Source organism: Aplysia californica, unplaced genomic scaffold (genome assembly GCF_000002075.1).
Source record: "Aplysia californica isolate F4 #8 unplaced genomic scaffold, AplCal3.0 scaffold00571, whole genome shotgun sequence".
NCBI lineage: Eukaryota > Metazoa > Mollusca > Gastropoda > Aplysiida > Aplysiidae > Aplysia > Aplysia californica.
The window spans coordinates 373,434-401,323 of NW_004797841.1; the positions used below are offsets into that span (position 1 = coordinate 373,434).

Consider the following 27,890-nt stretch of genomic DNA (forward strand, 5'->3'; position numbering starts at 1 on the left):
ACAGAACAACAAGATAACTTGTATAATTTGTGTTTTTCTCCCCTCCCCCCAAGTGTATAATGTTATAAAGAACGACAAGATAACAGAGGTTTTGTTCTACCTGTTTCTCCCCCCTCCTCCCCCCACAGTGTATAATATGATAAAGAACATGGTGTGGGTGTCCCTCGGTGGTCCCTTGCTGGGCTACGTCATGGCCAAGATCTCCGTCTTCTGGCTGCAGTGGACCTTCAACGACAGTCTGACGGAGATCGCCATCACCCTGTCCATGGCTTATTTGGCGTTCTACATTGGTGAGTACATGATCTATACCTATAGCAGGGTTTTTTACATTGGTGAGTACATGATCTATATCTATAGCAGGGTTTTTCTACATTGGTGAGTACATGATTTATCTCTATAGGAGTGTTTTTCTACCTAGGTGAGTACATGGTCTATTTCTATAGCAGGATTTTTCTACCTAGGTGAGTACATGATCTATATCTATAGCAGGGTTTTTCTACCTAGGTGAGTACATGGTCTATTTCTATAGCAGGGTTTTTCTACATTGGTGAGTACATGGTTTATTTATATAGTAGGGTTTTTCTACATAGGTGAGTACATGATCTCTCTCTATGATATAGGAGTGTTTTTCTACATAGGACGTGAGCTCTCGTGGCCTAGAGGTTAATGTATTGGCCTCTCATTCAAAAGTCCCAGGTTCAAATCCGGGTAGAGACCTAACAATTTTTTTCTTTAAAATTGTCTCCTTTCGCCTCCTTTCCGGCTCTCTAGCAATGTTCTGTCGTCTGCTTTCGTCTTCACTTTCTGCTCCCACCCCTTCACCTCTTTTGCCCTCTACTGTTGGCTCCTGATTCTTTCTGCAGCCTTTCTACTGTTACTCCTTGGCTCCTTCTTACTGCTGTCTTTCTGCCACACCCCTGATCTTCTGGTAGGAAAGATCTACACCTAGCCTTCGCGGACAAGGGTGAAAAATCTCAGAGGGCCCGTGTGCAAACTGCGCACGTTAAAGATCCCTTTGTGGTCTAAAATCGATAAGAGTAGGCTTCGGCCACCACCCGGGCAAAATTCAAAATTTCCCTCCAATTCAAAATGTTTGGTGTGTCTCGCGCGCTCATATGACCTTATGCAGTTGCGAGCGCCGTAAAACACTTACCAAAAAAAAAAAAACAACCCATAACCCCCCAAAAAAAACAAAACAAAACAAAAACAACCCATAACAACAACAACACATCCCTCGAGTTCTGTAAACAACTTCTGATTGGTGAGTGAACTGGTCCTAAACTGTCGTGAAGAAAGAAGGTATAGATTTCTGTCTGTCCATCCATCATAAACTGTCTTGGGGAAAGAAGGAATATATTTCTGTCTGTCCATCCATCATAAACTGCCGTGAAGAAAGAAGGTATAGACTTCTGTCCATACATCATAAACTCTCTTAGAGAAAAAAGATATAGACTTTTGTCTGTCCATCCATCATAAACTGTTGTGAAGAAAGAAAGTATAGGTTTCTGTCTGTCCATCCATCATAAATGGTCGTTGAGAAAGAAGGTATAGACTTTTGTCTGTCCTTCCATAAAAGTCTCTTGTAGAAAGAAGGTATAGACTTTTGTCTGTCCATCCATCATAAATTGTCGTAGAGAAAGAAGGTATACATTTCTGTCTCTCCATTCTTCATAAACTGTTGAGAAGAAAGAAAGTATAGGTTTCTGTTTGTCCATCCATCATAAACTGCCCCCCCCCCCCCCGGGGGCGGTGCCACTGACTGAAGTGTCTTTAGGCCATTCCCAAAGGGGGGATATTTCTCGTTCTTATACACATTAGAATTGTAAATGGGCTGATTCAACAATGTCGTGCTCATGACTGTGCCTGATCTACAACAGGGAACTGCTGCTTTTTCTTGCCCAATCCTTAGTATCGTAATTTTCCTCTACTTCTTTGGTATGTTTGTCACACTCTTGTGATCCGCTATTTCTGGGGTGCCTTGATAGTCGAAGCAGACTTTGTGCTGTTGAAGCTAGAGAGGTGAGCAGAGTAAGCCCGATTCCCTGTAAAGACTTCTCTGTTGACATCCACCCCTTGGCGCTCATATGACCTTATGCAGTAGCGAGCGCCGTATAACCTCTACTTAAAACAAAAAATCCATCACAAACTGTCGTGAAGAAAGAAGGTATAGACGTATGTCCATCCTTCATAAACTGTCTTAGAGAAAGAAGATATAGAATTTTGTCTGTCTATCCATCATAAACTGTTGAGAAGAAAGAAGGTATAGATTTATGTCTGTCCATCCATCATAAACTGTCGTGGAGAAAGAAGGTGTAGACTTCTGTCCATCCATCATGAACTGTTGAGCAGAAGGAAGGAATAGACTTCTGTCTGTCCATCCATCAGCTGCCGCCTCCCTGGAAGTCTCAGCCGTGCTGACAGTGGTGACTCTAGGGGCCACTCTGAGCGCTCACCGTACGTCCATCAGCCCAGAGGTGGAGACTTTTCTGCACAGGTAAATAAATAGAGACGTTTTTAATCATAGGCAAGAACGTTCTACCAGATATTATGCACTGGCACAATCAGTGGATGGAAAGACCCTCGGCGACATTTTGGAGAGAGCAACGAAGCATCAATGGACATGTGCGGAGTGCAGGGATGTTGCTTCCCGAAACAATGAACGATGAATAATATCATAGATAAGAATGAGGCTTGCTTTGCACAGGTTAAAGAGACGTTTTTTTTTTAGCACAGGTTAAATTGACTGAGAGGAAGGCAGAGAAGGAGATGAGAGGACAGCTTCACAGAGTGGACAGGGAAGACGTTGGGTGACAATCTGAGGAAAGCAGAGGACACAGAGAAATGGCGAGAGCTGGTTGTCAGATGCCGTGGTGCCCCCATGGTTGCCCCAACCACGGGATAGAAAAAAAACAAAAAAACCCAAGGCTTTTTCTCAAGTTAAAGAAATGTTTTTAGCACTGATAAAAACAAGACTTTTACACAAGTTAAAGAGACATTTTTAGCACAGGTAAAAACAAGACTTTTGCGCAAGTTAAAAACGTTGTCACATCAGATAACAGTAATATAAGACACTGGTTTCAGTTTGATTATTAGACAGTTATTTCCTTTTTGCAAAAATATAATAAATTGCATCGAATGATGGTTCAGAGTACTGGGTGCCTACCTGTAGCTTCTTTTCCATCTCATTTTGACCTTGAAACAAATCGTGACCTCAATAATCTGCAGGGAAAGAACTATGAGCCATGAGCCTGCATTTGTGAGGCAGCGCGGCGGAATCAGGCTCTCGTCAAAATAATCAAAGTGAAGAAACTTGCATTTTCCCGCAGTTTTGTGAATTTTTACCAGATATTTGTTTTGTTTTTTTGGCTCAACACCTTTCATGCCCATTAAAGAACTCATTTCGGTGTGGATTTTTCTGAAAAACGTTGATTAAACGCACAAAAATTGTAAATTTTCAGTTGCCACGGACACTTAACTTAAGGAAATAGCTAATCTTTGGCGGCCATTTTCTCACTAATTTTACCTCTGAAAACAGGTGACCCCCACATTCTTCATTCTCAAATATTTCGACTTGTATTCTAGATAAATGGATATTTTTTCAATCAAACAAAGACAATTGAACAAGCTTTAAGATGGTACCAATAACTCTACATGCCCAAATATTGACGGGAGCCTGATTCCACCACGCTGCCTCACATTTCTTGAACTCAGCGTCCTTCACTTTGTTTTTCTTGTTATGTTTTTTCCCCCCTCTAGCTTTTGGGAAACCCTTGGATTTATGGCCAACACCCTCATCTTCGCCATCTGTGGCTCTATCATTTCCAAAAAAGTTTTGGTGAATGCTGCCCTTCAGGACTGCGTCTATCTCATCATTCTCTACTTTGCCCTTCAGGTGACCAGGTGAGTCTGTGGTTGTTCTTGACGGGAACCAACTTTGTACTTGACAGAACCAACTTTGTACTTGACAGAACCAACTTTGTACTTGGCAGAACCAACTTTGTACTTGACAGAACCAACTTTGTACTTGGCAGAACCAACTTTGTACTTGACAGAACCAACTTTGTACTTGACAGAACTAACCAACTTTGTACTCGACAGAACTAACCAACTTTGTACTTGACAGAACCAACTTTGTACTTGACAGAACTAACCAACTTTGTACTTGACAGAACCAACTTTGTACTTGACAGAACCGACCAATTTTATATTTGACAGAACCAACTTTGTACTTGACGGGAACCAACTTTGTACTTGAAAAGAACCACCTTTGTACTTGACAGAACCAACTTTGTACTTGACAGAAACAACTTTGTACTTGACAGAACCAACTTTGTACATGACAGAACCAACTTTGTACTTGACAGAACCAAATTTGTACTTGAGAAGAACCAACTTTGTACTTGAGAAGAACCAACTTTGTACTTGACAGAACCAACTTTGTACTTGAGAAGAACCAACTGTATACTTAACAGAACCAACCAACTGTGTACTTGACAGAACCAGCTTTAGTCTCGGGACTGAATTAGTGACGCTACAATACTTTCAATGTAGGCAGAATACTTTCAGATTACTTGAAAATGATTTTTTTTTAAAATTCAGTCAAATCTGCTCTTATGACCACCTGTCAAAGACAATCACATGTACGAACAACCACCTGTCCAAGACGAACACCTGTACAAACGACCACATGTCCAAGACAATCACCTGTGCAAACGACCACCTGTCCAAGACAATCACCTGTACAAACGACCATATGTCCAAGACAATCACCTGTACAAACGACCTCCTGTCCAAGACAATCACCTGAACGAACCACCTCCTTTCCATTTTTTCCTATATTATAATGGCCGTGTGGAGAAGAGCATCTGCCTAATACAGGGTACCCACTACGGCTGGATCGGCCCGATGGCCCGACTCGATTGCCTGAAACTGAAAGCAAACACGTTTGTTTTTTGAAGCGATCGAGTCAGGCGATCGGCCGATCCTGCACGTAGTGGGCACCCTGTATAAGAGGAGCACTCTCTTCTGGACGACGGCCGGTCATCTTGGGCAGGGTTCTGTCACAACAGTATTCTAACTGCTATATACAAATATGTGTTCGGCGCGATTTACCGATCTGCGCAATCTTAAGATTGCACTGCGCGTTGTAAGGGTCGTATAATTGCGCAGCAGTACAGCAGTCTTAAGATGTGTCTCTATGCAACATGAAAACAATTGGCCAATACCTTTTGTTTCCCACAGGTACACAACTTTATCCACACTTACCTTTGCAACATTATTTTAAAAAATCAGAGATCTGGCAGTATTGTGTGTGACCCCCTCCTCCTTGCTTTACTACAGCATATCGTCTTTTTATCTACTGAAGTAAAAAACTGCAGCATAACGTCTGCTCGTTGACTGAAGTAATTACGACATAACGTCTGTTCATTGACTGAAGTGATTGACTGAAGTAATTACAAGATAACGTTAACGTCTGTTCATTGACTGAAGTAATTACAAGATAACGTTAACGTCTGTTCATTGACTGAAGTAATTACAAGATAACGTTAACGTCTGTTCATTGACTGAAGTAATTACAACATAACGTCCGTTCATTGACTGAAGTAATTGACTGAAGTAATTACAACATAACCTCTTTTCTTTGACTGAAGTAATTAAAACATAACGTCCGTTCATTGACTGAAGTAATTGACTGAAGTAATTAACTGAAGTAATCACAACATAACCTCTGTTCTTTGACTGAAGTAATTAAAACATAACGTCCGTTCATTGTCTGAAGTAATGTCCTAATTGGTTGCCTGAGGAATCCCCTGTCGTCATTCTTCACGTTGTGCGGACTTCAGTTCCTGATGAGTTTGTCACGGATGTACCTCATTTCTAACACCCCGGTCAAGTTTGGGAGTTTAAATTCTGCCTCACACCGTGAAGGCCTTGTCAGTTGTTAGATCTAAATGTGATGGCTGGTGTACCAGTGACAGTGACACCTAGCCTGTGTCATGCCTGACAATCCTGACGTTGACCACTTGTGCCAGACCTGACAATACTGACGTTGACCACTTGTGCCAGACCTGACAATACTGACCTTGACCACTTGTGCCAGGCCTGTCAATACTGACGTTGACCACTTGTGCCAGACCTGACAATACTGACGTTGACCACTTGTGCCAGACCTGACAATACTGACCTTGACCACTTGTGCCAGGCCTGTCAATACTGACGTTGACCACTTGTGTCAGACCTGACAATATTGACGTTGACCACTTGTGTCAGACCTGACAATATTGACGTTGACCACTTGTGTCAGGCCTGCTGACGTTGACTGACTAAACTGACGTTGACTGACAATACTGACGTTGACCAATGACACACTTGACCACCTGTGCCAGGCCTGACAATCCTGACAATACTGACATTGACCAGTGACACTGACCATGAGTGCCAGGCCTGACAATCCTGACAATACTGACATTGACCAGTGACACTGACCATGAGTGCCAGGCCTGACAATCCTGACAATACTGACATTGACCAGTGACACTGACCATGAGTGCCAGGCCTGACAATCCTGACTGACCACCTGTGCTGTCCAGGGGCCTGACAATCCTGATGTTCGCGCCCCTCCTGCGACGCCTGGGCTACGGCCTGACCTGGCAGGACGGCCTGGTGACCTCCTGGAGCGGGCTCCGCGGCGCTGTGGGGCTGGCCCTGGCCCTCATCGTCTTCAAGTCGGACAACACAGAGCTGCAGCAGCCCGCCGTGGGGGGAAAGGTGGGTGTCCCATGGTTCATTATGGGGGGGGGGTGTGAGAAGGGGGGGGTTCCAAAGCCCATCCGGGGGGGAAATGTGGGTCCATTGGGGGTGTCCCAAAATTCATCATGGGGGGGGGCCAAGGTGAGTCTCATAACCCATCAATGGGGGACAAAATGGGTTCCATAGCCCATCCATTGGGTGCCTCATCGTCTTCAAGTCGGACAACGCACACCTCCACACCCCCCCCGTGGGGGGGGGGGGGGGGTGTCCTATAACCCATCCATGGGGGTGGGGGGGGGGGCAAGGTGGGTGTCCCATAGCACTTGTGTTCTTTGTATTATTGTGAAGTCCATTGAGCATTTCCTTTTGTGGGAATGTGATATAGAAGTGAAATCTATTATTATTATTATTATTATAGTTGTTATTATTATGATTATTTTTATTATTATTATTATTATTTTATTTATTTATTATTATTATTATTATTTTTATATAATTATTACTATTATGATTATTTTTATTGTTGTTACAATTATTGTTATTACAATTATTATTATTATTATTATTATTATTATTATTATTATTATTATTATAATTATTATAATTATTATTTTTATGATGATGATGATGATGATTTTATTATTACTATTATTATTATTACTATTATTATTATTATTATTATCATTATTATTATTATCATTCATTATCATTATTATTACTATTGTTGTAGAAAATACGTTAGAATTTCATCGTAGAAATTCACGCCGTTTGCCTCAGAAGTTGTTCGTTGCGGGAAGTAGCCTGTCTGTTATTCTTGCTGTGCTTTCTAATACACTCGTGAAATGTCCAAAACGTTTTTATCAACAACAAGAAGTAATTGGATGTTACTCAGAATAAGCTTTTCTTTTCTTTTCAGATTCTATTTCACGTGTCCCTCATCGTTGTGGCCACCCTGATGATCAATGCAACCACCATGAACCTACTGCTGACGTTTTTGGGTATGTGGTTTTTTCGTGGGGGTTTTGCGTGGGGTTTTTTTTTTTTTTTTTTGCTTTTGGATGGTCACTCAGTAGAATCACTGTGGGTGGTTGGCGGGTGCTCTGTTGTGGTTTGCTCCTTCTTTCCTATCAAACATCTATCGTGCTTTTTTCTCTCCTCCTTCTTTAATGTGTATGTTACTCTCTTGTAACACATCTATTCCCCGGCACTTATATTTTGACCTTATTGTGTTGTAAGTGCCGTAAAATTCTTACTAAAACTAAAACTAACGTAGAATCACTTGTCTTGTAAAAAATCTCAACACCTGTTGCTCTATTGTTCACACTTTGTCCATCAAAGAAAATTGTTAATCCCTCCCAGCCTGACTCGGCCCATTATAAAAGTGGGGAACGCCCGATCCGTACTCTTTGCACAGCAGTCTTGTCAAACTGATTTTTTTAGAAATACTGAAAGTTTCAAAGAGATCTTCGTACTAGAAGTATTCTAAAATGTGAAGAATACAACCTCGGGGGTACACAATGACTTGAATGACCCCATGCCAGGGGTACGGATAGGATTAACTTATGTTGAAGTCTGTACTTCTCAAAAAATCATTTTGACAGATTGCTATGCAAAGCGTACGGATCGTACAACAGACAGACCATACAGCAACGCTGCTCAGGCTCCCGATGATGTATACGTTCATTTGCACGGTGCGAGCTAGGCGAGCTACAGGTCAGACCTACAGAGCCACCCGTGGGACCGCCTGCAAATGACGAAAAACCGCAGTGGACGCGGGGCCTAAGGCCGGTCCCAGAAGATCTCTTCGTACATTAGCGTCGGTGGCCTAGTGGTTAGGCTCTCGGAGTCGCAACCGTAAGGTCGTGGGTTCGAATCCCGTCAGGGCCCCGACCGACGTTGTGTCCTTGGGAAGGGCACTTTACACGCGGCTATAGACAGCGAAAGATCTTGTCAGTTAGTGTTTCAGCGCTTAATCGGCTGCTTGCACTGTATGTATGCTTTCCGGGAAGCTGAGAATGTTTCTGAGTGTTCTATGGTCTGCTGGGGTAATAATATAGTGTAAAGCGCATAGAGCCTGCTGTTGAGCGGGGATATGCGCTATACAAATGCTATTTATTATTATTATTATTATTATTATTATTGTTATTATTATTATTATTATTATTATTATTATTATTATTATATTATTATTATTATTATTATTACAATTAGCCTAGCCTGGAAGTAGTCTTACTTTGGTGGACGCGTAGACTGTTGAAGTGTGTACTTTCCAGGCCTGACGGACGTGACCCCGGCCCGGAGACAGGCCATGAAGAAAGCCATCCGACTGTTGGATGAGAGTCGACAAAAGGTGCTGAACGTGTGGAAGATAGACAGGTGAGTGCTCATAGACAGATCTAAGCCTTTTTTAGGCTTCTGAGTGCTGGTGGGTAGACAGTTCACATTGCAGCACGAAGAAGAAGAAGGAGGAGGTGGAGGAGAAGAGGAGGAGGAGAAGAGGAGGAAGAGGAAGAGGAAAAAAGATAAGGCAGAGGAAGAAGAAGGACAAGGACCAAAAAAATGCACTTAGATGTGAGTGAGGTATGGTTACAGTTTAAAGCAAGGATTACGACTCCTTTCTTCCGAGAATCCGGGTCGATAACAACATTATATTATACTGAGAACCTGGATGGGTAACAACATTATATGTGGGTGGTTGGCAGGTGCTCTGGTGTGGTTTGCTCCTTCACTTCTTTCAAACACTTATCGTACTTTTCTCCCCCTCCTTCTTTTTTATGTTTGTTACTCTCTTGTAACACCTCTAATCTTCGGCACTTAAAACGACCGTATTGTGTTTCAAGTGCCGTAAAACTCTTACTGAAACTAAAACAGCATTACGTACTGAGAACACACGATTTCACGATGTGTTGCTGTGTCATTTTTTCTATGATTTCTTAGAGATTGTCGCAGACAAGGATTTTTTTTATTTCAACAGTTGTCACCTGTATAACTTGAGAGAGTTGTTATGAGGTCTAGTATATTTAATTATGTACAGACACTACAAATGTGTGTGTGTGCCTAAAGAAAGGTACCGAAAGTCGGATTTTAACCGTTTGAGTTAAGGGTTGTACCTAATAGGTCATTCAATGCTGAACACAGTTTTTGTTTAAAAATTTTAAGATATCTCAATATCTCAGGTAGTTTTTGAGATAATGCACATTTTGCAAGGTATGGTATAAAGATCTAATTTTGAGAAAATTAGCTTTTAAGTTTAGAACACATACAAACTTGAAAAAAACCGATAATTCAATATTGTTTCTAATGTATTTATACATGGAAAATTCTTTTCCAATTCGGCATTCAGTTGATATCAATATCGTGATTAGAATTCAATGGTAAAACATGGCGGGGAAGAGAAATCATGCTTCAAGAATAGATTTTAACACCTTTTAAAAGCAGTTTTCATTATCTTTTTAAAACATAATCTACCCTCAAAATTATTCAAAATGCAATATTTAGAAATTAAGTAAGCGAAAACTATATTAACTCATTGTTATAAAATGATGGAACTATCATTTTTCATGGAAACACATTTTGGTTTTAAAAAAGTGATTTTTTGGGGTCCATTTCATCAGCCTGTAGCTCAAAATGCTCTGTGGCGACTTTTGGTACCTTTCTTTTGGCACTCACGCGCACATTCTTTTTTGTATTGATAAGGGACGACTTTAATATAATATTCGGGGTTTTATTTCCCAGATTTTTAGCCGACGCCGACTGGGATGCCGTGAACAAAATGTGCACGATTCACGACCCGTACATGGACACAGAGGCAAGTCTGTCGTCACAACTGAGCAGTGGTTGCTTCTTTTTGTTTGTTTAAGTAGGAGTTTTGCGGCACTTGCAACACAATACGGTCATATAAGTGCCGAAGTGGTTGCTTTGACCGTACAATTAGCGCTCACTGTTCCGTGATCCATCTCCGTACATCTTTCATGATTCAGTTTCTGTATTACAGGGTGTTTTTTTTTCTCTGAACTATTTGAAATAAACGAAAGTGCCCTTCCTATGTTAACAGCTATCCTTCTCTTAGAGGTGGTCTTTAAGAGAAATATTTGTTTTGAGTGAGTTAAAGTGAAAAAGAACAATCAAAAACTGGTAGAATAGTTGTGTTTTTTTTTTCCTAAAAACCTTTCCTGGGGGGGGGGGGGGGGGGGGGGGAGGGCGAAAATCTCGGGGGCTGGGACTCGACGGATTACAAGTTGGATACCTCTTCAGCACAACTGTACTAGGTCGCTTTTACTTTTAGGTCTATAGGAGAAATGTCGCGCCCATATGACCTTACGCAGTTGCGAGCGCCGTAAAACCCTATACTACTACTGCTACTACTACAAAGTTATTGTAGGTCGATTGACTGACAAACGGTAGAGATGAGAACCGAGAAGTCTATGCTCCACTTTCTGTCTCTCCAAGCGGTGGGAAGGTCAGTCGAAATGGGAAGAGTTGAGCAATCGTGGGGGAGTTATCCTGAAGTCTTGTGAGCCGCCGTGTGGAAGGGAGACAATAATGCGGGCGGTTGGCGGGTGCTCTGGTGTGGTTTGGTTAGATCCTTTTTTTCCTATTAAACATCTATCGTCCGTATCTCCCTTTTTTTCTTTTTTATGTTTGTTACTCTCTTGTAACACCTCTAATCTTCTGACACTCATATGACCTTATGCGGTTGCGAGCGCCGTAAAACTCTTACTAAAACAAAAAAAACAGGAGACACTAATTGGTCGCTTTTAAGCACAAGGGGGCTATTCCGAAAAAATTCTGTTTTGAGAAAATCGAAGGTAAAAGTTTTTGCCCCTTGTTCAGTTTCTTTAAAAGACAAGGAGATTTTTCTCTATAACCAAATGAATATACGCACCAATAAAACCAAACGTCTCCTATAGGTAGGGCAAATACCCACTTTTTGTGTAGGTCAAGATTTCTGGAAGCCTCCGAAATCTAGGTCAGCCCGCTTGTCCTTAAAAACGACCAATTCTGTCTCTAAATCCCCCCCCCCCCCTCCTGTCTTTTCACCTCGTGTTCCGCAGACGACGGAAGAGAAGGAGCAGCGGGAGCGACAGATGGCCACGTGCCCCAGGTGTGGTCTCCCCGTGCCTTACGTGTACACCGCTTCCGAGCTGCGGGCCATGACCGCCGCCGCCACGCGCAAGTACCTCAAGCTGCTCAAGGTGCGGGAACGTTAGGATGTGTTGTTTCCCTGTGTGTGTGTGTGTGTGTGTGTGTGTGTGTGTGTGTGTGTGTGTGTGTGTGTGTGTGTGTGTGTGTGTGTGTGTGTGTGCCGGTACTTTGGTGAGGTACTTTAGTGTGGTGCTTTCTTGTGGATGTAGAGTAGTGTTTCTCTGTGTGTCCGTACTTTGGTACTTTGGTGTGGATGTAGAGTATTTTTTCTCTGTGAGTCCGTATATTGGTACTTTGGTGTGTAGAGTAGAGTAGAGTAGTGTTCCCCGTGTGTCCGTACTTTGGTACTTTGGCGCGGTACTTTGGATGTAGTGTAGTGTTTTGGCGCTCATATGACCTTATGAAGTTGTAAAAACGACTAAAACTAAAAACTAAAAAAGTAGAGTTTTTCTGTGTGTTCGTACTTTGGTGTGGATGTAGAGTAGAGTAGTGTTTCTCTGTGTGTCCGTACTTTGGTGTAGATGTAGAGTAGAGTAGGCTAGTGTTTCTCTGTGGGCCGGTCCCCCCGTGCCCTACGTGTACACCACGTCCGAGCTACAGGCCATGACCGCCACCGCCACGCGCAAGTACCTCAAGCTGCTCAAGGTGCGGGCATGTTAGGATGTGTTGTTTCCCTGTGTGTGTGTGTGTGTGTGTGTGTGCGTGTGTGTGTGTGTGTGTGTGTGTGTGTGTGTGTGCCGGTACTTTGGTGTGGTTTTTTAGTGTGGTGCTTTGGTGTGAGTGTAGAGTAGTGTTTCTCCTGTGTGCTGGTACTTTGGTGTGGTACTTTGGCGGGGTACTTTCTTGTGGATGTAGAGTAGTGTTTCTCTGTGTGTCTGTACTTTGGTACTTTGGTGTGAATGTAGAGTAGTATTTCTCTGTGTGCCGGTACTTTGGTACTTTGGTGTGGTTGTAGAGTAGTATTTCTCTGTGTACCGGTACTTTGGTACTTTGGTGTGGTACTTTGGTACTTTGGTGTGAATGTAGAGTAGTGTTTCCCCGTGTATCCGTACTTTGGTACTTTGGAGTTGTACTTTGGTGTGAATGTAGAGTAGTGTTTTGCTGCTACTTTGAGTGCTGTGGATGTATACAATGTGTGATGAGTGTCTTTTAGTTTAGTTTTAGTAGAAGGTTTTACGGCGCTCGCAACTGCATAAGGTCATATGAGCGGCAAGGGGTGGATGTCAACAGAGAAATCCTTACAGGGAATCTGACTTACTCTGCTCACCTCTCCAGCTTCAACAGCACAAAGTCTGCTTCGACTATCAAGGCACCCCGGAAATAGCAGGTCACAAGAGTGTGACAAACATACAAACGAAGTAGAGAAACATGACGATAGTAAGGATTAGAAAAGAAAAAGCACTCAGTTCCCTGTTGTAGTTCAGGCACAGTTATGAGCATGACATTGTTGGATCAGCCCATTTACAATGTGTGATGAGTGTCAGTTTTTTTTCTCTGTCAGCAAAACTTCTGGTTCCAGTTTGAGCGGGGTCTCCTGGCCGGTTTCAGCGTGAGGAAGTTAACGGAACTGGCTGAGGAAGCTGCTGACAAGGACAATGAGTAAGTGAACAGAAGGATGGGGGGGGGGGTTCAGGAAATTGACGGAGCTAGATAATGAAGCGGCAGAAAAGGATAATGAGGAAGTGAGTTGGAAAGGGAGGGGGGTGGTAAGGAAACTGACGGAGCTAGCTGAATAAGCTACAGACAAGGACAATGAGTAAGTTAATGAGGGGGGGGGGGTAAAGAGGGGGAACGGGGATCAGGAAACTGATGAAGCGAGCTGAGGAAACGGCAGAGAAGGACAATGAGCAAGTGAGTAAGGGGGGGGGGGTCATCTTTTGCATCTTGATGGGGTGGAGGGTTCTCTGCATTTGTCTGTTCCAGGACTCTCCGTGAACTAGCCGGCGTCGGTAGCCTAATGGTTAGGCTACCGGACTCGTAATCGTGAGATTGCAGGTTCGGGGGTTCGAGCCACAGCTCGGTCCGACGTTGTATCCTTGAGAAAGGCACTTTACACGAACTTCCCACTTGGCTCGGTCCTGTCGGAGACGGACGTTAAACTAGAAGGTACCGCCCCTTAAATAACCTAATAGTGTTGATAGGGGCGTTAAACCTACACCATTTCACCATTGTTGTGAACTAGCCACCTGTTTCCCTAAAGTTACTGCATTGTTTGTTCCAGGATGATCAACGTCGCGGAAATCAAGAAAATGTGGCGCACACCCAGGATCGTGTCGACCTTTGTGAGTGAAGCCTCCCCCTCCCTCTCTATCACCTCTCCCCCCCCCCCTCCTCCTCTCTCCTCTGTCTCCCCTCCCCTTAGCCTGCAACCCCTCCCCCTCTCCCCCCTCCTCCTCCTCTCTCCTCTCCCCTCTTTCCCCCTCCTCCTCTCTCCTCTCTTCTCTCTCCCCCCCCCTTCCTCCTGCCTCCTCTCTCCCTCCTCCCCCTGGCCTGCAACCCCCCCTCTCCCCTCTCTCCTCTCCTACCTCTCCCCCCTGGTCAGCATCATTCTGTACATTAGAGATTTTCCAATCCTTAGTCGGCTCTTGATAGCCTCCCTTTGCTTTGCGAACTTGATGACATGTGCGCAAAATGAATGGGAGAGTGGTCCAGCTAGCTGATTGGTCAATGTGAGAGTGGTCGAGCTAACTGATTGGTTAATGTGAGAGTGGTCCAGCTAACTGATTGGTCGATGTGAGAGTGGTCAAGCTGACTGATTGGTCAGTGTGGGAGTGGTAGAGCAAGCTGATTGGTCAATGTGAGAGTGGTAGAGTTTGCTGATTGGTCAATGTGAGAGTGGTCGAGCTAACTGATTGGTCAATGTGAGAGTGGTAGAGCTAACTGATTGATCAATTTCTTACCCTCACAACAGCAAGTTTATAGATTTGGCCACAGTTGGTCATGGTCAGTGCTTTGGTACCTGTTTATTGCCTTCCTCTCTTGATCTGAAAATGTCAATGTTTACAGTACCGTGTGTTGTCTGTAACTTCAAGTTTCTCACCCAGTGTTCTATTATAGTTCAGTCAAAAATTTGGGGTGCAACATATTCTCCAATATCTTTTTAACGGGTAAATCAATTTCACCCATACTTTGCACAGAAGTTTGCATACATTTGTCTTAACCTAATCATATTTTTCCTCAACTTTTGAAGCTAAATTAAAAAACTTTTCTTCATAAATGTATACACAAAAACTACAAAGCCCCTTCGCACAGAAAATGGAATTGTTCACAGCACTTCATTGTGCGCACGCATATGACCTACGTCATGGCTCACCAATGATACTTTTTCGTGGTAAAACGAGACTCTAGTTACAAAAAAATAATTTTGTAGCGAACGCTTTTTTTGCATAACAGTTCTCAATACAAGCGTTCAATAATGATAATCTCGCGATTAGAAAATATTGACGGACTTGTTTTTAAAAAAAAGCGATATTGTCTCGGCTGTTAACCTTTCAATATCTATAGAAACCACCCACTGGGATATTTTATTAGTATTTATTAAGGAATATCTAATCTTCGGCACGTTTATGACCTTATTCTGTTGCAAGTGCCGTAAAACTCTTACTAAAACTAAAGGACACTACTCCACAAAACCCTGTATTTGTTCACGGCATTTTTTTTTTGTTGGTCTGTTTGTGCAATCCAGAAATCTGCTGTTACCAGACAAATGGTGTGTCATACAGCAGAGACTATGAAACGTCTTCATCGAGAAGGGTCCCAGTGTAAAATGTAAGTTGTTATGTTGTGGTAGGAAGTTTCTTTTAAAAAATAATAATTTGGTAAGTTCTTCTTCTCGATCGCCTCACACTTGAAGTCTGGTATCCGTCATAAATTGGGCCGTCCTGCTCAGTTCCTCTGTCGGCCCGTATAGCTTCTCTTGGTGTAGCGTCAGTGGGGTTGGCCACGTTTCCTGTCTCAGGGCCCTGTGTGTCTTGCAGTGCTGAAGGATGTGTTCAACAGTTTGGCCCCCCTCTCCACACTGGCATTTTGGTGATTGTACTAGTTTAAAACATTTGTACATTGTCTATCCGAGGTTGTATTCTTCACATTTCAGAATATTTCTATTGCTAAGATCTCTTTGAAACTTTCAGTATTTCTCGAAAAATCATTTTGACAGGCTGCTGTGCAAAGCGTACGGATCGGATTAACGAGTACATTTCCTCCTTGGAAAGGGATGGCACAGAGTTCCTCACGTCGTATGGATACGATAGTAAAACACGACGTACGGATACGACAGTAAAACACGACGTACGGATAGGGTTAAGTGGCAGCCCGTGTACTGTACTGTATATTTCCCCTCAGCCCATGTACTGTACTGTATATTTCCCCTCAGCCCGTGTACTGTACTGTATATTTCCCCTCAGCCCGTGTACTGTACTGTATATTTTCCCTCAGCACCATGTTCTAGCTAAATAACAGCCCGTGTACTGTTCTGTATATTTCCCCTCAGCCCGTGTACTGTACTGTATATTTTCCCTCAGCACCATGTTCTAGCTAAATAACAGCCCGTGTACTGTTCTGTATATTTCCCCTCAGCACGTGTACTGTTCTGTATATTTCTCCTCAGCACTATGTACAAACTAAATGACAGCCCGTGTAGATTTTGATGGCGTCGTTGGCCTAGTGGTTAGGCTACCGGACTCGCAACCGTAAGGTCGAGGGCTCGAATCCCGTCAGGGACCCGGTGTTGTGTCCTTGGGAAAGGCACTTTGCACAAAATTTTCTCACTTCACCCAGGTGGAAATGGGTACCCGGCTATAGACAGTGAACGATCTTGTCAGTTTGATAGTGTTTGAGCGTGTGAAATCCGCAGCTTGCACTGTATGCTTCCACGGAAGCCGAGAATGTTTCTGAGTGTTCTCAGAGGGTCTGCTGGGGTAATAATAGTTGTAAAGAGCATAGAGCATGCTCTGGAGCATGAATATGCGCTATATAAATGCAATTATTATTACTGTACTGTATATTTCCCCTCAACCCGTGTACTGTACTGTATATTTCCCCTCAGCACGTGTACTGTACTGTATATTTCCCCTCAGCACGTGTACTGTACTGTATATTTTACCCTCAGCACGTGTACTGTAATGTATATTTTCCCCTCAGCACGTGTACTGTAATGTATATTTTCCCCTCAGCACGTGTACTGTAATATATATTTCCCCCCCAGCACTATGTACAAGCTAAGTGCCAGCCCGTGGTTGGTGCTGTTGCTGTTTGGAGCGGATGCCGTCCAGGCGACGGTGACGGTGGCTGTGGCAGAGCTGCTACTCCTGGGAGACGGTCTGATGGACGCCTTCATGGGTCTGGAGAGACTGAACGCCATCTGTGTGCTCGCCACCTGCGCCTTCTACGTCTTCAGGGTGAGCCTTCCTATGGTTAAAAATTTTTTTGTGTAGCCTTCCTATGTTTCTATGGTTGTTGTTTTTTTGTTTTAGTAGTAGTTTCACGGCGCTCAAAACTGCGTAAGGTCATAATATTATGAGCGCCAGAAGATTAGAGGTGTTACAAGAGAGTAACACATAAAAAAAAGAAGAAGAAGGGGGAGATAAGGGACGATAGAAGGATGTTTCCTAGGATTCATAGGAAAAAAGAAGCAAACCACACCAGAGCACACGCCAATCACCCACGGTTTTTTTTCCTTCTTCTCAGATGATCATGCTCCGCCACATCTACGTGAAGACGGTGTGGGTACTACACCATATACTTGCTCGTCTCCTGCACGGATAGGGCAATTTTAATGTTGTCTTTGGCATTCTCAACACTTATATGACCTTATTGTGTTGCAAGTGCCGTAAAACGCTTATTAAAACTGTTTAAAAAATGTGTTCTAAACATCTCCATCTTCTCCTTTTGATGGTTGAACTGCCACACAATAAGTAGTGGTGAAATATTCTCTTCAATTCCAGCTCTCCTCAACACTTCATTATGGTATTATAGATTAATTCCATTTCATTAACAAAATAAATTTTCATAGAATCTAAGCATTTTTTAGGAAGCTTTTATAAATGTTCTTTGAATTGCCACACAACAAATACTGGTGAAAATATCATTTTTTTTCTTCTCCAAAATGTCGATTTTATAGAGCATGGATTTCTTCAGCCAATAAGCTTTTGATATGTAAAAATGTTTTCCTTCTTTTTTTTTAGGTAGAGGTTTTTATGGCGCTCGCAACTGCATAAGGTCATGAATATGAACGCCAGAAGATTAGAGGTGTTACGAGAGAGATAAGGACGATAGAATGATGTTTCATAGGAAGGAAGAAGCAAACCACACCAGAGCTCACGCCAACCGCCCACATTTTTTTTCTTCTCAGATGATCATGATCCGCCGCATCTACGTGAAGACGGTGTGGGTCTATATCAACACCATCAACTTGCTCATCGCTTGCTCGGATTTGGTAGCCACGGTGTTTTTCTTCGATTCCTCGTGGGGACAGCGACTATTTTTTTCGTCTGAATCCATGGAGTATATTCTGGAAACGCTTCTTTTCCTCAGACTGCTTCGGATCCTGTCGCTGCTAGAGGTAAGGATCTGTGTTGGAAATATTCTTCGGGATTTTCTCAACAAAACGGTGAAATGGTATGGGTTTAATGCCTCTATCAACATTATTAGGTTATTTAAGAGGCGGGGGCTCCGAGTTTAACGTCCATCTCCGAAAGAACCGAGCCAAATGGGAACTTCGTGTAAAGTGCCTTTCCCAAGGACACAACTTCGGACCGAGCTGAGGCTCGAACCGACGAACCCGCAACCTCACGATTACGAGTCCGGTAGCCTAACCCCTAAGCTACCGACGCCACTGTTTTTTTTTTGTTTCACAACACTTCCGTTTTGTAAGTGATTCGTGTCCAAAGCAGGTCTTTTCAAAATTACAATTAAGTAGCAGTTTTGCTTTTAAAATTATCACATCTTATTAGTTTTTGCCCCGTAGACTTTGGTTCATGTGCAGTTTCCCTTTTTTGAAGCTCTGTGAACAGGAGCAGCCAAAGTTTGTAGAATGAACCTGTGTCAGTCGATTCCTAAACCTGTATCAGTCGATTCCCGAACCTGCATCAGTCGATTCCCGAACCTGTATCAGTCGATTCCCGAACCTGCATCAGTCGATTCCCGAACCTGTATCAGTCGATTCCCGAACCTGTATCAGTCGATTCCCGAACCTGTATCAGTCGATTCCCGAACCTGTATCAGTCGATTCCCGAACCTGTATCAGTCGATTCCTGAACCTGTATCAGTCGATTCCTGAACCTGTATCAGTCGATTCCCGACGTGTCAGTCTACTCTCGAACCCGTGTCAGGTCATGTGTGGTTGTTTCTCGTTTTAGTTTTAGTAGAGGTTTTACGGCGCTCGCAACTGCATAAGACCATGTGAGCGCCAAGGGGTGGATGTCAACAGAGGAGTCCTTACAGGGAATCAGACTTACTCTGCTCACCTCTCTAGCTTCAACAGCACAAGGTCTGCTTCGACTGTCAAGGCACCGGGAAATAGCAGGTCTCAAGAGAGTGACAAACATACAAAAGAAGTAGAGGAACAATGACGATAGTAGAGGATGAGGAAAGAAAAAGCAGGAGTTCCCTGTTGTAGATCAGGCACAGCTATGAGCGTGACATTGATGAATCAGCCCATTTACAATTCTGCTTAGCATGGACGAGAAATGTCCCCCCTTTGGGAATGGCCTAAAGACACTTCAGTCAGTGGCACCGCCCCCCCCCCCCGGGGGGGGGGGGGTGTGCTTATTGTTCTCTTCTGTCCTCCTTTGCTCTTCTGTTCCTCTATCTTTCCCAACAACAGCAGTTTCACTGCGTCGTGACTCATAGTTTGACCTATTTGTCTGTGTCCAGGTCTTTGTGGCAGGCACCAACTACCTGCTGTACCACTACATCCGCTCCCGGCTCAACACAGGCTGTGACGTGGCCAGGGGATTTGTGCGGGCCAATGAGGTAAGTAATCTCAACCACAGAGCTGTGGTTCATAAGACGCATGCTATGTATGTCATGGACAGCTAGAAAAACGAATGAAGAAGTATTGGTTGAAGCAAATTGTAGAAGACAGCTTATGACGAATATAAGAAAGCGACGGGCAAATTTCTTCAGACACACAATGCGGAAAGAAGCATTGGAGAATATTGTAACAACAGGCAAGTTTGTTTGAAAGAGAGGCAGAGGCAGACAGAGGGAAAAGATACTGGACAAGATGACAACATGGCTAGGAGCAGCAAGAACAACAGACACCATTGCCTCAACGCAAGACAGAGTGAAGTGGAGGTCCATGATCGCCCACGCCAGTCGGCAAGGCACCGGATGATGATGAATCTTAACCTTATCCGTACGTCGTGTTTTACTATCGTATCCATACGACGTGGGGAACTCTGTGCCACCACTTAACCCTATCCATACGTTGTGTTTTACTATCGTATCCATACGACTTGGGGAACTCTGTGCCGCCACTTAACTATCCGTACGTCGTGTTTTAGTATCGTATCCATACGACGTGGGGAACTTTGTGCTACCATTTAACCCTATCCGTACGTCGTGTTTTACTATCGTATCCATACGACGTGGGGAACTCTGTGCCAAAGAGGGAATTTTAGCAGTCTGTCAAAATTATTTTTTGATAAATACTGAAAGTTTCAAAGAGATTTTCGTACTACAAGTATTCTAGAATGTGAAGAATACAACCCCAGGGGTACAAAATATCCCCAGAGCGTACTGATAGGGTTAAGGGGGCGGGGAGTACTATTTCTCTTTGTCCATACAATCTAAGTGGGGTGTAGGGGTGGGGGGGTATTTTTTTTCTCTTTGTCCGTACAATCTAAGTGGGGTGTAGGGGTGGGGGGGGGGGGTTGCTCTCTTTGTCCATGCAATCTTAGTGGACGGTCTTTTTTTTCTCTTTGTCCATGCAATCTAAGTGTTTAGCAGACGACGTCCGAGCTAGGGTTGAGGTAACACAGTAGCTGAGAGTGCCCCACTTGCCCTGGCGTCGTGGACACAGAGAGAAAAAGTAGCCTTTTCATTTAGTGATAATTACCATAAATACTGGGACACACCTAAAGCTGTGGGTGGTTGGCGGGTGCTCTGGTGTGGTTTGCTTCTTCTTTCTTATCAAACTTCTATCGTCCTATTCTCCCCATCTTCTTTTTTATGTTTGTTGCTCTCTGGTAACACCTTTCATCTTCTGGCGCTCATTTGACCTTATGCTGTTGCGAGCGCCGTAAAACCTCTACTAAAACTAAAAACTAACACCTAAAACTTTACGATGAAAAGTACCAAAAGGGGTTAGTTAGCCCAGACAGAGCGGCGACACGGAACTGAACCCCGTGACCCCGACGTGACAAGGCGCTCGGCGGGGACCTTGACCATCAACAATTTATTTATAGAGGCACCAGCAGTCCATGTCCAGGTACTACTGTTTTAGCCTGCTAGGCGGGACCCCCCACCCCTCTCCCACCCCCGCTGCAACTACATGTATAAATTCCAGTGCTAGTGCGCCGTGCTCTCTGCTCACCGTGACGCTGACCTTCCTTTCAGACCTTCCTTGCTGACCTTACTTGCTGACCTTACTTGCTGACCTTCCTTTTCCCTGACCTTCCTTGCTGACTTTCCTTTTCCCTGACCTTCCTTTTCCCTGACCTTCCTTGCTGACCTTCCTTTTCCCTGACCTTCCATTTCCCTGACCTTCCAAGCTGACCTTCCTTGCTGACCTTCCTTTTCCCTGACCTTCCTTGCTGACCTTCCTTTTCCTTGACCTTCCTTGCTGACCTTTCTTTCTGACCTTCCTTTTCCCTGACCTTCCTTGCTGACCTTCCTTGCTGACCTTCCTTGCTGACCTTCCTTGCTGACCTTCCTTTTCCCTGACCTTCCTTGCTGACCTTCCTTTTCCCTGACCTTCCTTTTCCCTGACCTTCCTTGCTGACCTTCCTTTTCCCTGACTTTCCTTGCTGACATTCCTTTTCCCTGACCTTCCTTTTCTCTGACCTTCTTTTTCCCTGACCTTCCTTGCTGACCTTCCTTTTCCCTGGCCTTCCTTGCTGACCTTCCTTTTCCCTGACCTTCCTTTTCCCTGACCTTCCTTTTCCCTGACCTTCCTTTTCCCTGACCTTCCTTTTCCCTGACCTTGCTTTTCCCTGACCTTCCTTGCTGACCTTCCTTTTCCCTGACCTTCCATTTCCCTGATCTTCCAAGCTGACCTTCCTTGCTGACCTTCCTTTTCCTTGACCTTCCTTTTCCTTGACCTTCCTTGCTGACATTCCTTTTCCCCGCCAGCTGGCCATGAGACTCATTGACCAGATCTCGGACGACGCCGGGGTCCGCAACGCCATCCGGAAGAAAGCGGAGAGCTCTAAGATGAAGATGTTGAGAGAACTGGGTGAGAGAGACGTCATAGAGTGTTGATCTGTCCCCGTCGTTTTATGCAAGGAAAATTCTCTTTTAGTTCAGTTTTAGTAATAGTTTTACGGCACCTGCAAAACAATAAGGTCATATAAGTGCTGAAGATTAGAGGTGTTACAAGAGAGTAACAAACACAAAATGGAAGGAGGGGGGGGGGGTAAAGACGATAGATGTTTGATAGGAAAGAAGAAGCAAACCACACCAGAGCACCCGCCAACCTCCCACTGAGCTCTTTTCTTCTTGAAGATGCCCTCCCCGTCGTTTTATGCGAGAAAAATTCTGAAATGATGCAAGCTGAGCCCAAAAATGTGAAATCATTATTCAACTCTGTTAATTTAAACAAAGATTGATAAAGGAAAATAATGAGAAATTATGCAAAAAATGATCACATTTTGCTAAATTATGCGGGGTGCATAAAACCACGGGGACAGGTTGTTGGCTGTGGGTTGTGGTAGTTGTGGGTGTTGATGGCTGTGTTTTTGTGGTATATGTGGGTGGTTGGCAGGTTCTCTGGTGTGGTTTGCTCCTTCTTTCCTATAAAAAACTATCGTCTCTATCTCCCCTCCCTCTTTTTATGTTTGTTACTCTCTTGTAACAGCTCTAAGCTTCGGCACTTATAATATGACCTTATTGTGTTGAACAAGGGGAAAAAACTTGGATTTTCTCAAAACAGCTTTTTTTGGGATAGCCCCCTTGTGCTTAAAAGTGACCAAATAGTCAAGAAGAAGGATCAAGGTAGGAGAAATGCTGAGAGTGAGAGGGCACAGCTCGGAGGGAATATTCAGAATGTCTCAGCGAAATTAAAAGCCGCATTTGCCAAGCAAAAGCAACCTTCCAAAAAATGAAACTGAAAAGTTGCATCGAGCCTATCCTATTATACGGGTGCGAAGCATGGGCAATCAATAGACTGCTGGAAAGAACAATTGTGGCGACAGAGTTGTGGTTCATAAGACGCTTGCTGCGTATCATCTGGACCGCTAGAAAAACAAATGAAGTCTTGGTTGAAACAAATATACGAAAGCGACCTGCAAATTTCTTTTGACACACAATGCGAAAAGAAGCATTGGAGAATATTGTAACAACAGGCAAGTTTGATGGAAAGAGAGGCAGGGGCAGAGAGAGGGAAAAGATACTGGACAAGCTGAAAAAATGGCTGGGAGAGGCAAGAAAAACAGACACTATCGCTGCAACGCAAGACAGAGTGAAGTAGAGGGTCCATGATAGCCCACGCCAGTAGGCACGGCAACGAATGATGATGGTGATCCAGCATGTAGTTATCACATCACCACATTGGGGTACGGGTGGGTGGAATCATCACATCACCACATTGGGATACGGGCCCGTTAAGTTAAGTCATTACATCACCACAATGGGATACGGGCCCGTTAAGTTAAGTCATCATTTCACCACAATGGGATACGGGTCAGTGGCTGATCATACTGCTGGTAATATGCCATTGTTCTATACCAGTAAGTTGCACCCCCTCACTCCCCCCCCCCTTATTTCTCTGTATTTTCTTTCGCTCTAAAATATCCCCCCCCCCTCCCACACACACACACACTTTCACTTATTTCTCCGTTTTTCCTAAGTTCTAATTTAATACCGTGTATCGTATCGTCTGTCATGGCGGCAGGTTTCCTGCAAGGCTTGCATCCAGATATAGCTCTGGGCGTGAAGACTCGCCACGCCATCCGGTCTGTGCTGAACGTGATGAGGGAAGGGATCAACCAGCTCATGGAAGATGGCGGCATCGACGAGCCGGAGGGCTTGCTCTTCATTAAGGTCAACGTATTATTATTATTATTATTATTATTATTGTGTTTGTGCCGACACACTTGCCTACCAAACATCCATCGTCCTTATCTCCCCTCCTTCCTTTTTTATGTTTGTTACTCTCTTATAACACCTCTAATCGTCTGGTTCTCATATGACCGTATGCAGTTGCGAGCTCCGTAAAACCTCTACTCAAAAAAAAAAAAAAGAATATGTGAACTATTGAAGGATTTCCTTCCTTCCTTCCTTCCTTCCTTCCTTCCTTCCTTCCTTCCTTCCTTCCTTCTTTCCTTGTAGGTAAACTATTGAAGGATTTCCTTCCTTCCCTACTTTCCTTGCAGGTGATCGAGTCGAAGATGAAACGCCTGCAGGCGGCGCCCCCAAAGCTGCAGATTCCGTCGGTGAAGAAGATCCTGGCGGCCATACCGTGGATCGACAAGGAGCAGGAGCTGGTGGACCTGATCCACGAGCTGGCGGAGAAGAAGCTGTTCCAGTACGGGGAGGTGATCATGCGCTGCGGGGACCGGCCCGACGGCATCTACTTCATCATCAGTGGGTTAGTCAAGGTGAGGATAGACACGACAGTTTTTAGTTTTTAGTAGAGGTTTTACTAAATGCTGCAACGCGGGACAGAGTTAGTGAAATGGAGGTCCATGGTCGCCCACGCCAGTCGGCAAGGCACCGGTCGATGAGAGGTTTTACGACGCTCGCAACTAGCTGCGTAAGGTCATATTATGAGCGCCAGAAGAGGTTAGTCAAGGTGAGGATAGACACGACCGTTGCGTTCGCAACTAACTGGACAACTGGGTGGGTTCAACGAAGTATTCAGTGTGGCTTTATCATGCCACTGAAGCGTCACGCTAGCCGTGAAGGAGAACCCGGGTCACCCCGAAAGGTTGCTGGCTAACGGGGCTCTGGTGAAACTGTGACAGGCCTAGCAACCCGACTGCGGATTATTTATCACTAAAAAAAAGCAATGAAAGAAAAAAAATGCAACTGCATAAGGTAATATGAGCGCCAGAAGATTACGGGTGTTACAAGAGAGTAACAATAACAAACATAAAAAAGAAGAAGGGGAGATAAGGACGATGGGTGTTTGGTAGGAAAGAAAAGCAAACCACACTAGAGCACCCACCAACCACCCACGACAGTCAGCAGTACGCTAAGTAGAAAAATAAATGATCCAGTATTTTGTATGGTAATGAATAAATACATGTCGATAAAGTTGGCATCGGTGGTCTAGTGGTTAGGCTACCGGACTCTAATCGTGAGGTTGCAGGTTCGGGGGCTCGAGCCTTGTGTCCTTGGGAAAGGCACTTTACACGAATTTTCCTCACTTCACCCAGGTGGAAATGGGTACCCCGCCATAGACAGCGAAAGATCTTGTTAGTATGTGAGTGTTTTAGAGCCTGTAAATGGCTGCTTGCACTGTATGCTTCCCAGGAAGTTGAGGTTGTTTCCGAATGCTCTCAGGTCTGCTGGGGTAATAGTATTGAATGTGAAGCGCATAGAGCTTGCTATTGAGTGGGGATTTGCGCCATACAAATGCTATCTATTGTTATTATTATAAATGAATGAATGAACGAGCCAACAAACAAATGAATAAATAAAAAGATAAATAAATAAATAAACAGATAAGCCAGTAATCAGTAAGTAAATTAATTAATTAATTATTGTTTTAAAAAACCAACGAGATTAGCTAGTAATCTGAAGGTAAATAAATAAATAAATAGGTGAGCCAGTAATCTGAAGGTAAATAAATGGATAAATAAATAAATCAGTTAATAGATGAGCCAGTATTTTGAAGGTAAAGAAATAGATAAATAAGTAGATTAGCAGTAATCAGAAGTTCAATAAATGAATAAATAGATGAGCCAGTAGTCAGAAGGTAAATAAATAAATAGATAAATAAATAAACAAATAGATGACAAAGTAGTCAGAAGGTAAATAAATAAAAAGATAAATAAATAAACAAATAGATGACAAAGTAGTCAGAAGGTAAATCAATCAATCATTTAATAAATACGTAATACATAAATGCATAAATATAAATACGCCTGTAATCAGTATGGCAAGATATGTGGGAAGTGGATGTTTGTACTTGTGATTGTCTAGGACAGATTCCACTTTAGCTTTGACAAGTCTAATATGAACTGTCTGTTGTATTGTCTGTATGATGAACTGTCTGTTGTATTGTCTGTATGATGAACTGTCTGTTGTATTGTCTGTATGTATGATAAACCGTCTGTAGTATTGTCTGGCTAATGAATTGTCTGTTGTATTGTCTGTGCGATGAACTATCTGTTGTATTGTCTGTTGTATTGTCTGTGCGATGAACTGTCTGTTGTTTTGTCTGTTGTATTGTCTGTGCGATGAACTGTCTGTTGTTTTGTATGTATGATGAACTGTCTGTTGTATTGTCAGTATGATGAACTGTCTGTTGTACTGTATGGCTAATGAAATGTCTGTAGTATTGTCTGCCTGATGAACTGTCTGTTGTATTGTCTGTTGTATGGTCTGTATGATAAACTGTCTGTAGTATTGTCTGTATGATAAACTGTCTGTAGTATTGTCTGGCTAATGAACTGTCTGTTGTATTGTCTGGCTAATTAACTGTCTGTTGTATTGTCTGGCTAATTAACTGTCTGTTGTATTGTCTGTCTGATGAACTGTCTGTTGTATTGCCCCAGGTGGAGGCGCCGATGGAGCAGGGTAACCTGACCCCCCTACAGTCCATGCAGACGCTGGACTTCCTGTCCACGGGCAACGTCATCGGGGAGATCAGTGTGCTCACCCAGAGCCACCGCACAGCCACGCTCACCTGTGAGACCATTGTCAAGGTGAACTCTCACCTCTTGTTCCCGCCTGTCTGATCATTGTCGAGGTGACCTCGGACCTCTTGACCTTTCACTGACCCTCGCCTCTTGTATCTCTCCTCGCTTATTCCCACCTGTGAGACCATTGTCAAGGTGACCACTGACCTCTTGTCTCTTTGACCTCTAACCTCTTGTCTCTTTGACCTCTAACCTCTTGTGTCTCTCCCTTATTCCCACCCGTGAAACCATTGTCAAGGTGATCGTTCCTTCCCGTGGGTGGTTGGCGGGTGCTCTGGGGTGGTTTGCTTCTTCTTTTCTATCTAACATCTATCGTCCTTATCTCCCCTCCTTCTGCTTTATGTTTGTTACTCTCTTGTAACACCTCTGATCTTCTGGCGCTCATATGACCTTATTGTGTTGCAAGTGCCGTAAAACGCTTACTAAAACAAACAAACCTCTTGTATCACTCCCTTCTTCCCACCCGTGCGACCATTTTCAATGTGACCTCTCCTCCCTTGTTCCCTCCTGTGAGAGTGGGTGGTTGGCGGGTGCTCTGGTGTGGTTTGCTTCTTCTTTCCTATCAAACATCTATCGTCTTTATCTCCCCTTCTTCTTTTTTAGTGGATTGTTGGTGGGTGCTCTGGTGTGGTTTGCTCCTTCTTTACTATCAAACACCTATCATCCTTATCTCCCCTCCTTCTTTTTTGTGTCTGTTACTCTCTTGTAACGTCCTGTAATCTTCGGCATTTATATGACCTTACTGTGTTGCAAGTGCCGTAAAACTATTAATAAAACTTTTTTTTAAACTTCTTTTTTATATGTTTTCTACTCTCTTGTAACACCTCTATTCTTCTGGCGCTCATATGGCCGTATGCAGTCGCGAGCAGCGTGAAACCTCTACTAAAACTAAACTAAACTAAAAACAATTGCCTCGAGGCTGCAGCTTAGCGGTGTGGAGATGGTTGATCGCATTCCGCGCCTCCCCAA

General features: G+C 43.7%; 1 protein-coding gene across 1 annotated transcript in view; it reads left to right on the top strand.

Moving 5' to 3' along the window:
* Positions 1-27,890, top strand: part of LOC101850670 (sodium/hydrogen exchanger 10) — a gene marked incomplete at its 3' end in the record, with an annotated part of 39,459 nt that overhangs the window by 10,272 nt on the left and 1,297 nt on the right. Inside the window, 18 exon segments of the mRNA XM_013087308.1 lie at positions 129-290; positions 2,386-2,494; positions 3,757-3,900; positions 6,591-6,768; positions 7,667-7,748; positions 9,024-9,126; positions 10,486-10,558; positions 11,805-11,945; positions 13,397-13,494; positions 14,117-14,177; positions 15,581-15,663; positions 17,099-17,291; positions 18,245-18,454; positions 19,768-19,866; positions 22,189-22,291; positions 23,948-24,096; positions 24,429-24,653; positions 26,778-26,927. Of these exon segments, the coding sequence (XP_012942762.1) occupies positions 129-290; positions 2,386-2,494; positions 3,757-3,900; positions 6,591-6,768; positions 7,667-7,748; positions 9,024-9,126; positions 10,486-10,558; positions 11,805-11,945; positions 13,397-13,494; positions 14,117-14,177; positions 15,581-15,663; positions 17,099-17,291; positions 18,245-18,454; positions 19,768-19,866; positions 22,189-22,291; positions 23,948-24,096; positions 24,429-24,653; positions 26,778-26,927 (2,363 nt within the window).